The 12703-nt window shown below is 31.7% G+C and overlaps 2 protein-coding genes across 5 annotated transcripts; both read left to right on the top strand.

Annotated features, from left to right (window-relative positions):
- The first annotated feature begins 2881 nt into the window (after positions 1-2881).
- LOC107848998 (tubulin alpha chain-like) lies at positions 2882-3672 on the top strand. The gene is made up of 2 exons (XM_016693695.1): positions 2882-2940; positions 3396-3672. Exons 1-2 carry the CDS (start codon positions 2882-2884, stop codon positions 3670-3672), a joined length of 336 nt encoding a protein of 111 aa, XP_016549181.1.
- A 2705-nt stretch (positions 3673-6377) lies between these two features.
- LOC107851230 (probable cinnamyl alcohol dehydrogenase 1) lies at positions 6378-10109 on the top strand. 4 transcript variants are annotated; one of them, XM_047401104.1, is made up of 8 exons: positions 6634-6786; positions 7798-7930; positions 8020-8118; positions 8337-8450; positions 8575-8805; positions 8919-9204; positions 9295-9445; positions 9531-10109. In XM_047401104.1, exons 3-8 carry the CDS (start codon positions 8030-8032, stop codon positions 9725-9727), a joined length of 1068 nt encoding a protein of 355 aa, XP_047257060.1. In that variant the 5' UTR covers positions 6634-6786; positions 7798-7930; positions 8020-8029; the 3' UTR covers positions 9728-10109. The 4 variants fall into 4 exon arrangements, with proteins under 4 accessions (XP_016551657.1, XP_016551658.1, XP_016551659.1 ...); XM_016696171.2 differs by lacking the exons at positions 6634-6786; positions 7798-7930 and adding an exon at positions 6378-6577; XM_016696172.2 differs by lacking the exon at positions 7798-7930 and having other exon boundaries at positions 6566-6786.
- Positions 10110-12703: the final 2594 nt, after the last annotated feature.

Raw genomic sequence — 12703 nt, 5'->3', positions numbered from 1 at the left:
TTATTCTCAATATATCCAAGCTTGAATACAAGTAAGTAACATTTTTCTATTCATTGATTTGTAATAAAAATAAATTCATTTACGTAAATGAAAAATAAAACCATCTTTAGTTGAGAATTTAAGTTGACACTTTTTAAATGCTAACTTTTGTTATTACTTTTATATGATTTATTTTTTAAAACTAAATGCTCATATTAATTTATGTGTTTTTATTTTTTTTTGTGATGAATTAACTATTTAATATGATGTTCGAGATCTGATAGTAAATTCAAAACTTAAATATTATGGGTTCAAGTTTGAAATTCCACACCAACAATTCAATATATTAGGTTTGGATTTATTATTTTCAAATATTCAGTAAATTGTTTAACATATGTACACAATTTAAGTCAATGTCATATAATTATTCTCTAATTATTTCTAAAAAAGGTATATCATTGATGAATTTGTTTCATCTAAACATGCAAATTAGATTTAATCAATTTTATATAGTAGATAAAATTTAAGTTGTGATAGCTTACTTATTTTATTGGAATTTGAGATGAGAATGTTTTGATCGTAAGAAAAAGGTAATCTTATAGATAACGTTACATATTTATTAAAATATTTAATCGATAAAGTCAAAAAAAATAAAAATCGTGACAACTAAAACACAAGGACCAACTCAAATGTTTATAAATGATAGGTTCTCGTGTTGGTAATGCTTTGATTGAAAAAAATAAAATATTAAATCACCATAAATTTTTAATATTGTAGCTTATAATATAATTAAATATTATGTGCACAGTTACACATTACAATTATTTTTCGTATAATAAATTTGTGATTTTACGTTTTTAAGTAAAATTAATATTCAAGAATATTACATGCATTGTGGAAATTCTTTGAGAAAATACATCGAATCACCCCTCAACTTGTCGGCAAAACTTACTTTAGACCCTAAACTAGTCGGACAATTATATACCTCCCTTAATAACTTTCAAGTGAATTAAATACCCCTCTAAAGATATATTATCACTCTCACAAAGGGAGGTGCACTACACACGTGCCTACGTCAATGCCATGTCATTGCCACGTCACTGCCACGTAAATATTTATTTAAAAAATGATGCCACATATATATAAAATAAAAATAAAAAAAATCACTTTCTTCTTCACAACCCCCCTACCCATACCACACCAGTCCACCACTTCTCCCACTGCAACAACATACAAAATTTCACCATTAACACAAGATTCTCACTCTTCACCCACTCCACAAAAACAACAATCACACCAACATATTCACAAATTCATTTTGATTTTCTTTCTCTTGAACGATAATTGATATAGAGAAGAAATAACTAATAGGGCAAACACTGTCGGAGCCTGAAAACTAAATCAAAATCAGTGAAAACTAAACCAAACACTGCAGCAAACGCCCTAGGATGAACCTTTCTTTAACAACGACATCAATTTCTCAATCAACAACAAACGAATCCACCAACCCATCATTCACCCGATTATAAGAAATTGAATTCTTCAAATTTGATGATTTTCTGATAAGCACAAGAATTTTCTCCAATTTTCAATAAAAATTGATTTACCATAGTCTTCAAAACTTTAAGCTTGCTCGGATGCTCCTGAACCGGAAATTCCAATTTTGACCGTAGCCAATTCAATTGCATTTTCGTCAAATGAAACATGAGCTATTTGTAAGTGAAGATATGAAGCTTCAAATGAAGAAATAGCAGCGAAGAGGGAAGAAATAAGGGATTTAGTGAAATGGATGTTGTTGGTTAATTGACGGAATTTATAGAAATTGGGTTTGATTATAATTTACGGAGGTTTTTAACAATAGGAGATTCAAGAATGGGCAATATGTAGTTGAGCAGCATTGAAGTAATTAAAATTAAGTAAAGAAATGAAAATTGTGAAGAAGAACAACAAAATAAGTTTAGTAAAGGAATTGAAATGAAGAATACGAGCGGGTTTATGAAGAAGACGAACAAATGGGGTGGGGGGTGCGAAAAAGATGAAGAAACGGGGTATTAGGGGTGGGGGTGGGGGTGGGGGGAGGGATGGTGTTGCGAAGAAGAAAGCTGCGTTTGGGGTGCTTTTTTTTTTTTTTTTTTAATTTTCTTGTTATATATATATATATAATAAATAAAGTGGGCCCTTTTTTATGAAAAAACAAAAATCACATCTTTTTTTTGCCACGTCAGCCGTAAGGGTTGAATTTAATTCACTTGAAAGTTGTTAAGAGGGTAAATAATTTCCCAATTAGTTTAGGGTCTAAAGTAAATTTTGGTGACAAGTTCAAGGAGCTTTTGATGTATTTTCTCAAATCCTTTTGATTCTTAGGATTGGTTAATAATTTCTTTTAGTCTGAGTAAAAATAAAAATAAAATAGAATATGAGATAAAATTATAGTTTGATAGATGTGAAAGTATTTAACTTGAGGTTTAAATTATAACCATTTATAACAGATTAGATTATTTTAGAGTCTTCTTTTAATCTATATTTTATCTATTTTGGCATAACAAAGCTTATTTATTTTTTAATTTTTATATAATGAAGTAATTAGATAATATACATATTACTATTTATAAATTTTAAATAAAAAAATGAAGACAATGAAATAAAAATTAATATTATTATTGACAATTTAAAATTCTAAGTTGTAAACAATATAATAAAGAAAAATATAAAACATAAATCTTTTGCAATTACATAATTATTTTTTCTCATATAAATTTGATTAGGGATGGGAGAGTGATGGGTAAGGTGGAAGTGGGGGGGGGGGGGGGCTTTTTCAGATTTTGCTCTTTTTTTTTCTGGCTTCAAGGGTGTAATTTTTTATTTTTATTTTAAAATTGAGGGTGGGGATTATGGTGTGGAGATGGAATTGGAGGTAATGGGTGGAAGGTGTGGAGATGGAATTGGAGGTAGGGGTAGAAGGTGTAGAGAGGTGTGAGGTGGGGGTGGAAAATTGTGGGTGAGTGCGGGATGTGTGTGTGTGTGTGTATATATATATATTAAGTTGCTCGAAAGAGATATTTTAATGTGAAACTACTATAAATAATACGTTATTATTATCCGTGCATCGCACGAGTATGTAAACTAGTATATTCTATATCTAAAAAAGATTTTGACACCAAAATATCCTCCCTTCTCGTAAGAAAAAATTAAACAAGACACACTTTTAAGATTAAACGAAAAAGGGCCAAAAATACCCTTAATCTATCAAAAAAGGTTCATAAATACCCTCCATCCACCTATGGGTCAAAAAATACCCTTAATATTTATTTTTAGGGCTAAACATACCCCTCAAACTAACGGATGAACTCAAGTCAGCTTTAACACTTTTAACATCCCACGTGGCATTTTATTATTGGTTACACATCTTAAAACAGTGTGAATGCTGTTGTGGCTACCATCAAGACTAAGTGCACCATCCAATTTGTTGGCTGGTGCCCTACTAGATTCAAGTGTGGTATCAACTATCAGCCACCAACTGTTTTTCCTGGAGGTGATCTTGCCAAGGTGCAACGGGCTGTATATGTTGGTGAGGGTATGGAGGAAGGTGAGTTCAGTGAAGAACGTGAAGATCTGACTGCTCTGGAAAATAACTACGAGGCGGTTGGTGCTGAATTAGATGAAGGCGAAGATGATAATCACGAGGAATACTAAACAAATGGCTTTTATTTGTTGGATTGTATTTTCCTTTGGATGTTTTTCAATTGCTGCATTTATGATACATCTACTGCCATTTTCCTATTTCACTATGGTGTCTTCTCTTGTATGCTGAAATGAATTCTTCTGCTATGAAAAGTTAAACATGCTTGTTTAAGTAAAAAAAACACACACATCTTAAAACGGCTGAACGCAGATCAAGTTTTTTGGCAAGCTAAGGGATGAACGCGGGTCAAGTTTTCTGGCAAGCTGAGGGATGAATGCACGCAGGTCAAGTTTTCTAGCAAACTGAGAACTAGTTTTGCTGAATGGTCTCCGGTCCATAAATTTAAATTTTCAGAACACATAGCTTATCTCCTTTAATTAGTGCGGTGAAGCTTCTCTGAATTAAAAATCATTGATGTTTCATAGTAATAATTATTTCCAAATATACATTTAATTTTATATTACTTTCCACAATACTTCTTGCCAAAAAAAAGAGGAATAGATCGTCCCTGATATACTTAGAAAGAATGGATCGTCCCTAGTATACTTTCTAATTTTTGTGTTTCTCTTAATTTTCTTCCTTCAACAACGGTTCTTTACTACAAATAATGAAAAAAAAGTTATCAGTATCTTCAACAAAACTTTCAATTATAGAAAATCTTGCACCAACTGGACGTTTCCTCACCCATTATGTTCTCTTCGTAAATTATCAGAAAAAGCATGCCACCTAAAATTTTAAAATGCGTGGCCAATAATAAATTGCCACGTGGGATGTTAAAAGTGTTAAAGTTGACCTGAGTTCATCCGTTAGTTTGAGAGGTATGTTTGACCCCAAAAATAAGCTTTAAGGGTATTTTTAGACCCATAGGTGGATGAAGGGTATTTATGTACCCTTTTTGATAGATTAAGAGTATTTTTGATCCTTTTCCGAAGATTAAATATTACAGATTAGGTATGTACTTTTTCATATTTATAAAATTAAATTTTTAATTACATTTCACTAATCTAGGGTTAGAATGCCAAAAATGAGATTTTCCCTCGCACCATTGATGCACCCCTTGAAGTTTGGGATGATGAAGGACGTTTTCTCTCCTATTTTTTTTACTCCTCCATCTCTCGATTCCTCTTTGTATTTACTCTTTTTACTTCTCTCTCACTCTACTCCTTTTCATAATTCTCTCCATCTTTCCTTTTTCCTAAGAATATACAAATCAAGTACAATTTTTACTAAATTTTATGATTTTAATTTATACTAACTTTTTTTATTTATAGGTCTCTTTTCATCAAAATTTGTGTTGAAATTCCTCTCCCAGATTATACCTGTGAAAGTATCATGTCTACAAATCCTACATTTGATTCTATTCTCATTCATAAAAGTCCAAAATTTGTGCATATCATACACTAATCAATCTAAATATCAATTACACTAGTGCAAATCATCAAATCAAGGAATGAAGGAAACACATTCTTGAAGACTAATATTTCAATTGTTTTACTAGTACATGCAAATGGTACATACATTAGAATTTATGAATTACACTAACTAAATAGCAAGAACACAAGTTTACAATTTATGCATTGGACTAACTAAATAGCAAGAACACAAGTTTACATACACATTCCATACACACGCAAAAAAAAATGTTACAAATTTGAAGATCAACATGATAGAACTATTGCAGTGAAGTTGCTAATGTGCATATATACTAGAAAAACCTTCATTTACTTTGCTTTTATACATGCAACCACGATTAGTCGGGTAAATATTTTTTATGTTAGTAATATTGTATTTCACTTAGAATTTTATTCCTAAATTTTGAAGGAAGAAGTACACACTCGATGAAAAGAAGAAAGGTTAATTGCATGTTAATTATGAATGAGTAAATTAGAAATAATATATTTTTTTTTGAGAGATTTTAGAGGGTGATTGTTCTCCTATTATTAGCTGATTATTTTTTTAGGTATGCTTTTCACATATAATAATAAACTATTTAAAAAAAATTGTTAAAAAATTAATGCAATCCAAAGAATATTGTTATTATTGGCAATAACCAAGCTAATATTGTCTATATAGATTTTTTTTTAATAGCCTGTTGGCCAAACTTTTAAAAAATCAATTTATTTTGAGAAATGCTTTCAAAAAAGTACTTTTGTTGAGAATTAGTCTGTGTTTAAACAAATAAAAAAAAAAGAGCAATAATTAGTGTTTGACAAATTTTTTTTTTCTCAAAAGTATTTTTTTATAAAATGTTTTTGGGCAAAAACTAGTTTTCTAACTTATGAAAAATTGTGTGAAAAATTGAAAAACTATAAATAACCCTACATTGCATCAGTTCCCTTTGTTTTTGCTGAGACTCTGTGAATATGTGAGATCCGCCAATCAAAGTAACAGAGTAAATAGCAGGAGGCCCACACTAGACAATAATAAAATCTAAAAATTACTCCTTCATTCCATTTTATGTGTCGCCATTTGACTGTGTACGAAGTTTAAGAAAAAAGAAAAGACTTGGTAAATTTTGTCAAATTATCCTTTATCAAAAAATATATCAATATCGTTTTTTAATTAATTGAGACCAATAAGGGTGAAAGGATAATTGTATCTTTTAAAAGTTGCCTATTAAGGAAAGACGACACTTATTTTGAGACGGACGAAAATGATGATTCATAATTTGAAATGGAGAGAGTATATAAATACTTTTCAACATGACACATTATTTGGAACGGAGAGAGTATATAAATACTTTTCAATATTACAAAAAGAAATCCCAACAATATTAGTACAAAAATCCCAAAAATCCTCCTCAAATAACCCTACCACATGATGATGAGTAACTGTTTCCTTTTTCATTTGCAGTAACACTTTTTACTAAGGAGTTGTTGATTAGCTCTATCCTCTTCCCTCTGCATCCTCCTACAGGTCTACTCTCTTTTCATTATCATCTTTTCAGTATGTTCGATACACATAATGGCCCACTAATTTGGATTTGTGTTAGGAAGTTTTATTATATACTTTGGCACTCAAACCGACACATCTAGTTAACGTCAGAAGAGTCATTTCACCATAATCTTTGATGGTTTTTCATTATGAATTTTGATATGCAAAGATGAATTTGAATGCGACTCTGTGTATGTCTGCTCCTCCCGATTTATCATAGTCCTTTCAGTTTTGATGATTAAGATCTGTATTTTCTCTTTATATTGTATTAGAAAATTGACGAATAAGTTAAAGGATCTTTTCTATATCTCAAATTTTTGAATATTGTTGTACTCCCTGTATTTATGTTGATGTTATTGTTGTATTTATCTTTTATGCTTTAAAGTTTGATAGTCAATTAGAACGATTTTTATAAGGCTTAAAAATTTCCAACTAGAGACACTCGAACTAACTCGTGTTTCAATTGAACATCTCAATTCGTAATAAAATGTTTCAATTGGACACTTTTAATTCAAAATTTTGAACTTCTTTTTTGGCGTGAATTTTCATTAGGTAGTTAAGCTAACCACATAAAATATGTTATTCCCTTTAATTATATGCGTTTGTTTCAATAAGCCATAAAATTCAGACATTTTCTACTTGAGGTTGATGCGTATAATTAAAAAAGATAGACATATTGTGGTTAACTTAACTATCTAATAGACGAATGAAAATAAGCTCAATCTTTTTTTCAAAATTTGAATAAAAAGTGTCTAACTAGAACAGTTTATTAGGAGTTGAGGTGTTCAATTAGGACAAAACTTAGTTTGAGTATCTAAATGGAATATTTTGACATGTTGAAGAGGTTGACTATGTATGAAGCCTTTTGCATTTAGAACGCACACAAAATACAGTGTACTATTTTTAGTTCCATGAAAAATACTGAGAAGGCGACTCATATTCACCTCTAAATTTCATTTCCAAAGTAATAATTATTGTAGCACAATGATTTCCTGTGGTTGGTTTAGAGTCAAACAAATTAATTTTGCCTAGATATTACAAATATAGCTCATGGTTCTATATTCTGTTCTATTCTCTTTGTAAATTGTATATCTTTCGAAACCAAAGTGTTAAGTTTTAGGTCTGAAAGTTGGTGAAATTGACTACTAAATACTGATTTGCGCCTTTGGTGGTGACGTTTTACCCCAATATAATGTGGGTAGTTTCTAGCGCGAAACTGGATTAGTCGGGCTTGGAAACAAATACCACACAGCGTGTGAGGGAACCAATTGGTCCTAGAATTGCTATAACGACGTCCAATTTTATCAGCAAAGCTATAAAGTTAAAAAACTTGTGGTAAAGGAATAGCGAACTTCGCAAATACACAATGCTAGTCTTCTCTGCTATTTGATTATTCTCACTTATGTATTGCATTCTTAATGCAGAATAGTTGTAATGACTTCTGCAAGCGCGAATGAGAATTGTCTTGGTTGGGCAGCGAGAGATCCATCTGGAGTTCTTTCACCTTATGAATTCAACCGGAGGTACATTTACTGCGTTCAAGGGTTGAATAGCCTTTTGTGATGCTTCATTTCCTTTTCTTCTGGTTATGTTTTCGTCATCTGGCAAGGGCATGATCTATTTCTCCACTTTTGACTAACTTTAAATGGTTGAACGCAACTATTGATTTGATTCTACTTTTCAAGTTATTTTATGTTGCTGCTAGTTATCTTTTGCTAAAATTTTATTTTACTTACCACAGGGCAGTTGGCAGTGATGATGTTCTGCTAGTCATTGAATTTTGTGGAATATGTTTCGCTGATGTTGTCTGGACCAGGAACAAACTTGGAACTTCAAAATATCCTCTAGTGCCAGGGTACGAAGCTTGATTTGAAAATATTCTCATTTACTTATACTGTGAAATTTCCACATAGATTGGCATCGAGTAGTTATTGTCTTTATATTTTACATTGCCTTACTAAATTTTTCTCGACTATCAGACATGAAATTACGGGAACTGTGAGAGAGGTCGGCACCGATGTTAAGCGCTTCAAAGTTGGCGACCCTGTTGGAGTTGGAACATATGTTAATTCATGCAGGGAATGCGAATATTGTAATGATGGATTAGAGGTTCATTGTTCAAAAGGATCAATATACACTTTTGATGGTATAGACACGGATGGTACAGTTACTAAAGGGGGATACTCCAGTTACATTGTTGTCAATGAAAGGTTAATTTATCCAACTCTCAATCCCAACGTCCCCTGATCTATACTCTAGGTGGATCAAATGGTCTTAAAGAATCAGTATATAGTATACTGATATATGTTGCTTATATGTTCAGGTACTGCTTTAGAATACCTGAAAATTACCCGCTTGCATCTGCAGCACCTTTACTATGTGCTGGAATTACTGTTTATACTCCGATGATAAGACATAACATGAACCAACGTGGAAAATCTCTAGGTGTGGTTGGATTAGGTGGTCTGGGTCACTTAGCAGTGAAGTTTGGAAAGGCTTTTGGGTTGAATGTAACAGTATTCAGTACAAGTATATCTAAGAGAGACGAGGCGTTAAAGCTTCTTGGAGCAGACAAGTTTGTAATCTCATCTGATGAACTGCAGATGACGGTATGATGTCAGTCATACGCTTGTGGTCTGTATATCACAGAAATTGCTACAACCTGCTGTTGCTGTGATTGAATATTTACATTGTTACAGGCGCTGAGTAAGTCGTTTGACTTCATTATTAACACCGCTTCTGGAGATGTTCCATTTGATACACACTTGTCGCTGTTAAAGACTGCTGGCACTCTTGTTCTGGTTGGCTTCCCAAGTGAAGTGAAATTTATTCCAGGAAACTTAATCCTCGGTATTATTTTCTGTTTCTGCTTACAATTTGAAGCAAGTTTGTGTTCTATATGTTGTACTCAGCTAAAATGGCTCTCCTCTTGCAGGTATGAAGACCATTGCTGGGAGTTTAACTGGTGGAACAAAACAGACACAAGAAATGCTGGATTTCTGTGCTGCCCACAAAATTTATCCAGAAATTGAGATAGTCCCCATTCAGTATGCCAATGAAGCACTCGAAAGGTTAATAAAGAAGGACGTCAAATATCGCTTTGTAATTGATGTTGGGAACAGCCTCAAGTAATGGCGGAGGAACAGTATGTTCTCTTGCACTGATTTACGCACCACAAAATCTCACATGACCATTCATGTGGCTGTTATAACACAGCTAATTCCCTTCCGTGCATCCGCGTAGTGTAATTTGTTGCAATTAGATATCATAGTTCAGAGAAGTAATTTTTAATGTCCAAGTTATAAGGGATTGATATTATGCAGGCTAAACTAGAGAACATGTTCATGCTCTTATCTTTTTTCACATGGGTTGTGTTTATCATGTGGGATTACACTAGACATATTGTTAGTGGTTTTGTTGGGTGTGCCAATCATCTTCTTTATCTCTGTAGATATTGCTATAATTCATACAATTATTAACACTTCCAATCCAAAGGCATGTCTGTTGTGGGCTTTATGCATTTCAATCACTATATTCTCTATATGAAAATTGCAAGAATGATGCTAACATGACATCCAGCGGTCGAGCAAGGTTTTAGTCTGGATTACCTATCCGTTTCCTTACCAGTATTATTATTATGCTAGTATATCTAATTCTTCAATTCTATTATAACTATTCTTTTCTTCAATATTTTCATCAAAGCTTTTGACTCTTGCATTTCTTTCGAACCTATTCTGAAAAATGATTTTCTTGAGCCGAGTGTCTGTCAGACAACAAAAGTAAGGGATAAAATCTGTGTATAATCCACCTTCCCGAACTTCAAATGTAGGATTATTTTAGGTATGTTGTTGTATGCTAGCTTGACGAGCATTGTACCTGTCTCTCTATTTGTAGAGTCCTAGGCTCCTAGCCCTTCTAATTCCTCTTTATGAAATTAAAATTGGTCTATTTCAGTGACAATAAATATTTATCTGATTGTTGTCAATCTCTCTAGTTTATCTCATCGTTTTCCTAATATCTTGACTCATTTCAATTCAGTATCAGTAATAGTCAGCTACTAAGGACTGGCCCTGGCACGAGGTTTTTTTTTTTTTTTTTTTTTGGGGGGGGTGGGGGGTGCGGGGGTGGGGGGTATAACTTGAAATTGCATTTAAATCTTAATTTCAAGTAGACATCACCATTTTGTTTACTTTAAATTAAACAGGTTATGCCTAAAGAAAATTCACTTTTGTGCAAAATAAGGAGGTAATTCATAATTTCGTATCAGGGTCATTCAAACGAATACCTCTATTTTGGGTTGGTTTTAATTTTTACCTTTCAACACTTTAAGTAATACAAAGTTATCGTAAATAATCTTGGCACTAAAAAAAAGAAAAGAGAAATTGTAAGGCATAAGTTCAGTTTCAAAATATTATGCCTTAAGAAACTCATAACCAACAACTTTTATCTTATACGATATAACTTAATTCTTACAAAATTTATGCTCATAGAGGCATAAATTCATTTTCATAACTCACAAAGTTACGTCTTAAGAAGCATTACCATTTCTACAAAAGTTTTGTTGCACAAGGCAAAAGGTCTCTAAATTTTTATTGAACAAATAACTTACGCCTTGAGAAATGATTACTACATAACTTATTTTGGACAAGACAAAAGTTATCTAAATCTTTGCCTTGCAAAATCAAGTCATAGTAAACCATATTATAACACACAATTTTAGATTTAAATGAGAAACAGGAGCAGAATTAAATACCATCAATTTAAGAGACAAAAATTAAAGATGGCTACAAAATAGGAGCAATTAGTGAAAAAAAATTGTTCATATCAAGACATGCAACAAAGAAAATCCCAAAATACAACGACAAATTCACATTAACATGCATAAATTGCTACTAATGGTAAAATTAGCTTATGAAAATACAATTTGTTCAAATTGTTTAAGTTTGGGTTGAGATTATTAACTCACTTATTTGTTAACTCAATCCATCAAAAATTCGATTGATATGTGGCACAAATTAAATCATGAAAATCTTATCAAAATATTTTGGCTCATTCACAGGAATGCCTCTATTTTGTGGTGATTTTAAAAAATTTTCTTCAAATTTGTGGTCTTTAATAGTTGTCCTTCAATACTTTAAGTGATAAAAATATGGATAAAATACCCCTCATATTAAAAAAATCGCAAGGCAAAAAAAACTTGCTAGACACGCGTTCTACCTTATCAAACATAAGTTTAATTTTAGAACATTATACCTTAACAAGTTCATCCAATAAACTTATGACTTACATGACACAAGTTATGTTTAAGGGGAAAAAAGTTAACGAGGCACAAGTTAATGCCCTATAAGTCATAAGTTCTACAGCATGAATATATTCAAGTATAAAGTTCTAAAATTGAATTTGTATCTTTCAAGATATAACATGTGCTCTGAAATATACGTTCTGCTATAGTTATACACTAAATTATGCATTGGACATAAGGGCAAATAATTATTCCCCAATCCAAAAGTTATGCCTAAGATTTTTCTTTTTTGACATTAAATAAGAAATTCATACTAGTGACTTATGTCTTAAGACACAAATTATACATTACAAGACATAAATTCAGCTTTACAACTTTATGTGTTAAGACACTTATATTACTGAACTAATGATCGAAGACACAAGTTAGGCCTTTATATGAATTTCCTAAGGTATTATGCCCTATAAAATGTAAATTTAGTGCTTGCACTTCTTAAGACATATTCCTTCCGTTTCGGAATAAGTGAATTATTGGGGTATTTATTGGTGTTTCAAAATAAGTGAATCATTGAATCTTTTTCTAAATTTACCCTTATGATTTGACAATCAATTAACTTTTAAAAATGATTACAAGATCAACTTTTTCTTTTTGGGGGGTAAAAATAAAAAGTTGTGTTAAATTTATGTCTTTAATGTTTTTTCCTTAACATGTGTGTCAAAATTCAATAATTTATTTATTATGAAACAGAGGGAGTACTATTCTAAAGCTCAACTTATGCTTTATAGGGTATAATCTGTACCTAAAGAACTCTTTTTGTCTTGTATTTCCTTTTTAATATTAGGGCTTTGTATTTTCTTTTTTAATAC

This window comes from Capsicum annuum, chromosome 12 (genome assembly GCF_002878395.1).
Source record: "Capsicum annuum cultivar UCD-10X-F1 chromosome 12, UCD10Xv1.1, whole genome shotgun sequence".
Lineage (NCBI taxonomy): Eukaryota > Viridiplantae > Streptophyta > Magnoliopsida > Solanales > Solanaceae > Capsicum > Capsicum annuum.
The sequence above is the reverse complement of the archived record's forward strand: the minus strand, read 5'-3'. Positions and strand labels throughout refer to the sequence as shown.

What these genes read in the sequence shown, in the direction of transcription:
- LOC107848998 (XM_016693695.1), top strand. Translation starts at nt 2,882, where the DNA reads ATGGAATTGGAGGTAATGGGTGGAAGGTGTGGAGATGGAATTGGAGGT. An exon ending in ATTGGAGGTAGGGGTAGAAG is followed by an intron (nt 2,941 to 3,395) that starts GTGTAGAGAGGT and finishes ATCTTAAAACAG; the next exon opens with TGTGAATGCTGTTGTGGCTA.
- LOC107851230 (XM_016696171.2), top strand. Translation starts at nt 8,030, where the DNA reads ATGACTTCTGCAAGCGCGAATGAGAATTGTCTTGGTTGGGCAGCGAGA. An exon ending in TACATTGTTGTCAATGAAAG is followed by an intron (nt 8,806 to 8,918) that starts GTTAATTTATCC and finishes TTATATGTTCAG; the next exon opens with GTACTGCTTTAGAATACCTG. An exon ending in TCCAGGAAACTTAATCCTCG is followed by an intron (nt 9,446 to 9,530) that starts GTATTATTTTCT and finishes CTCCTCTTGCAG; the next exon opens with GTATGAAGACCATTGCTGGG.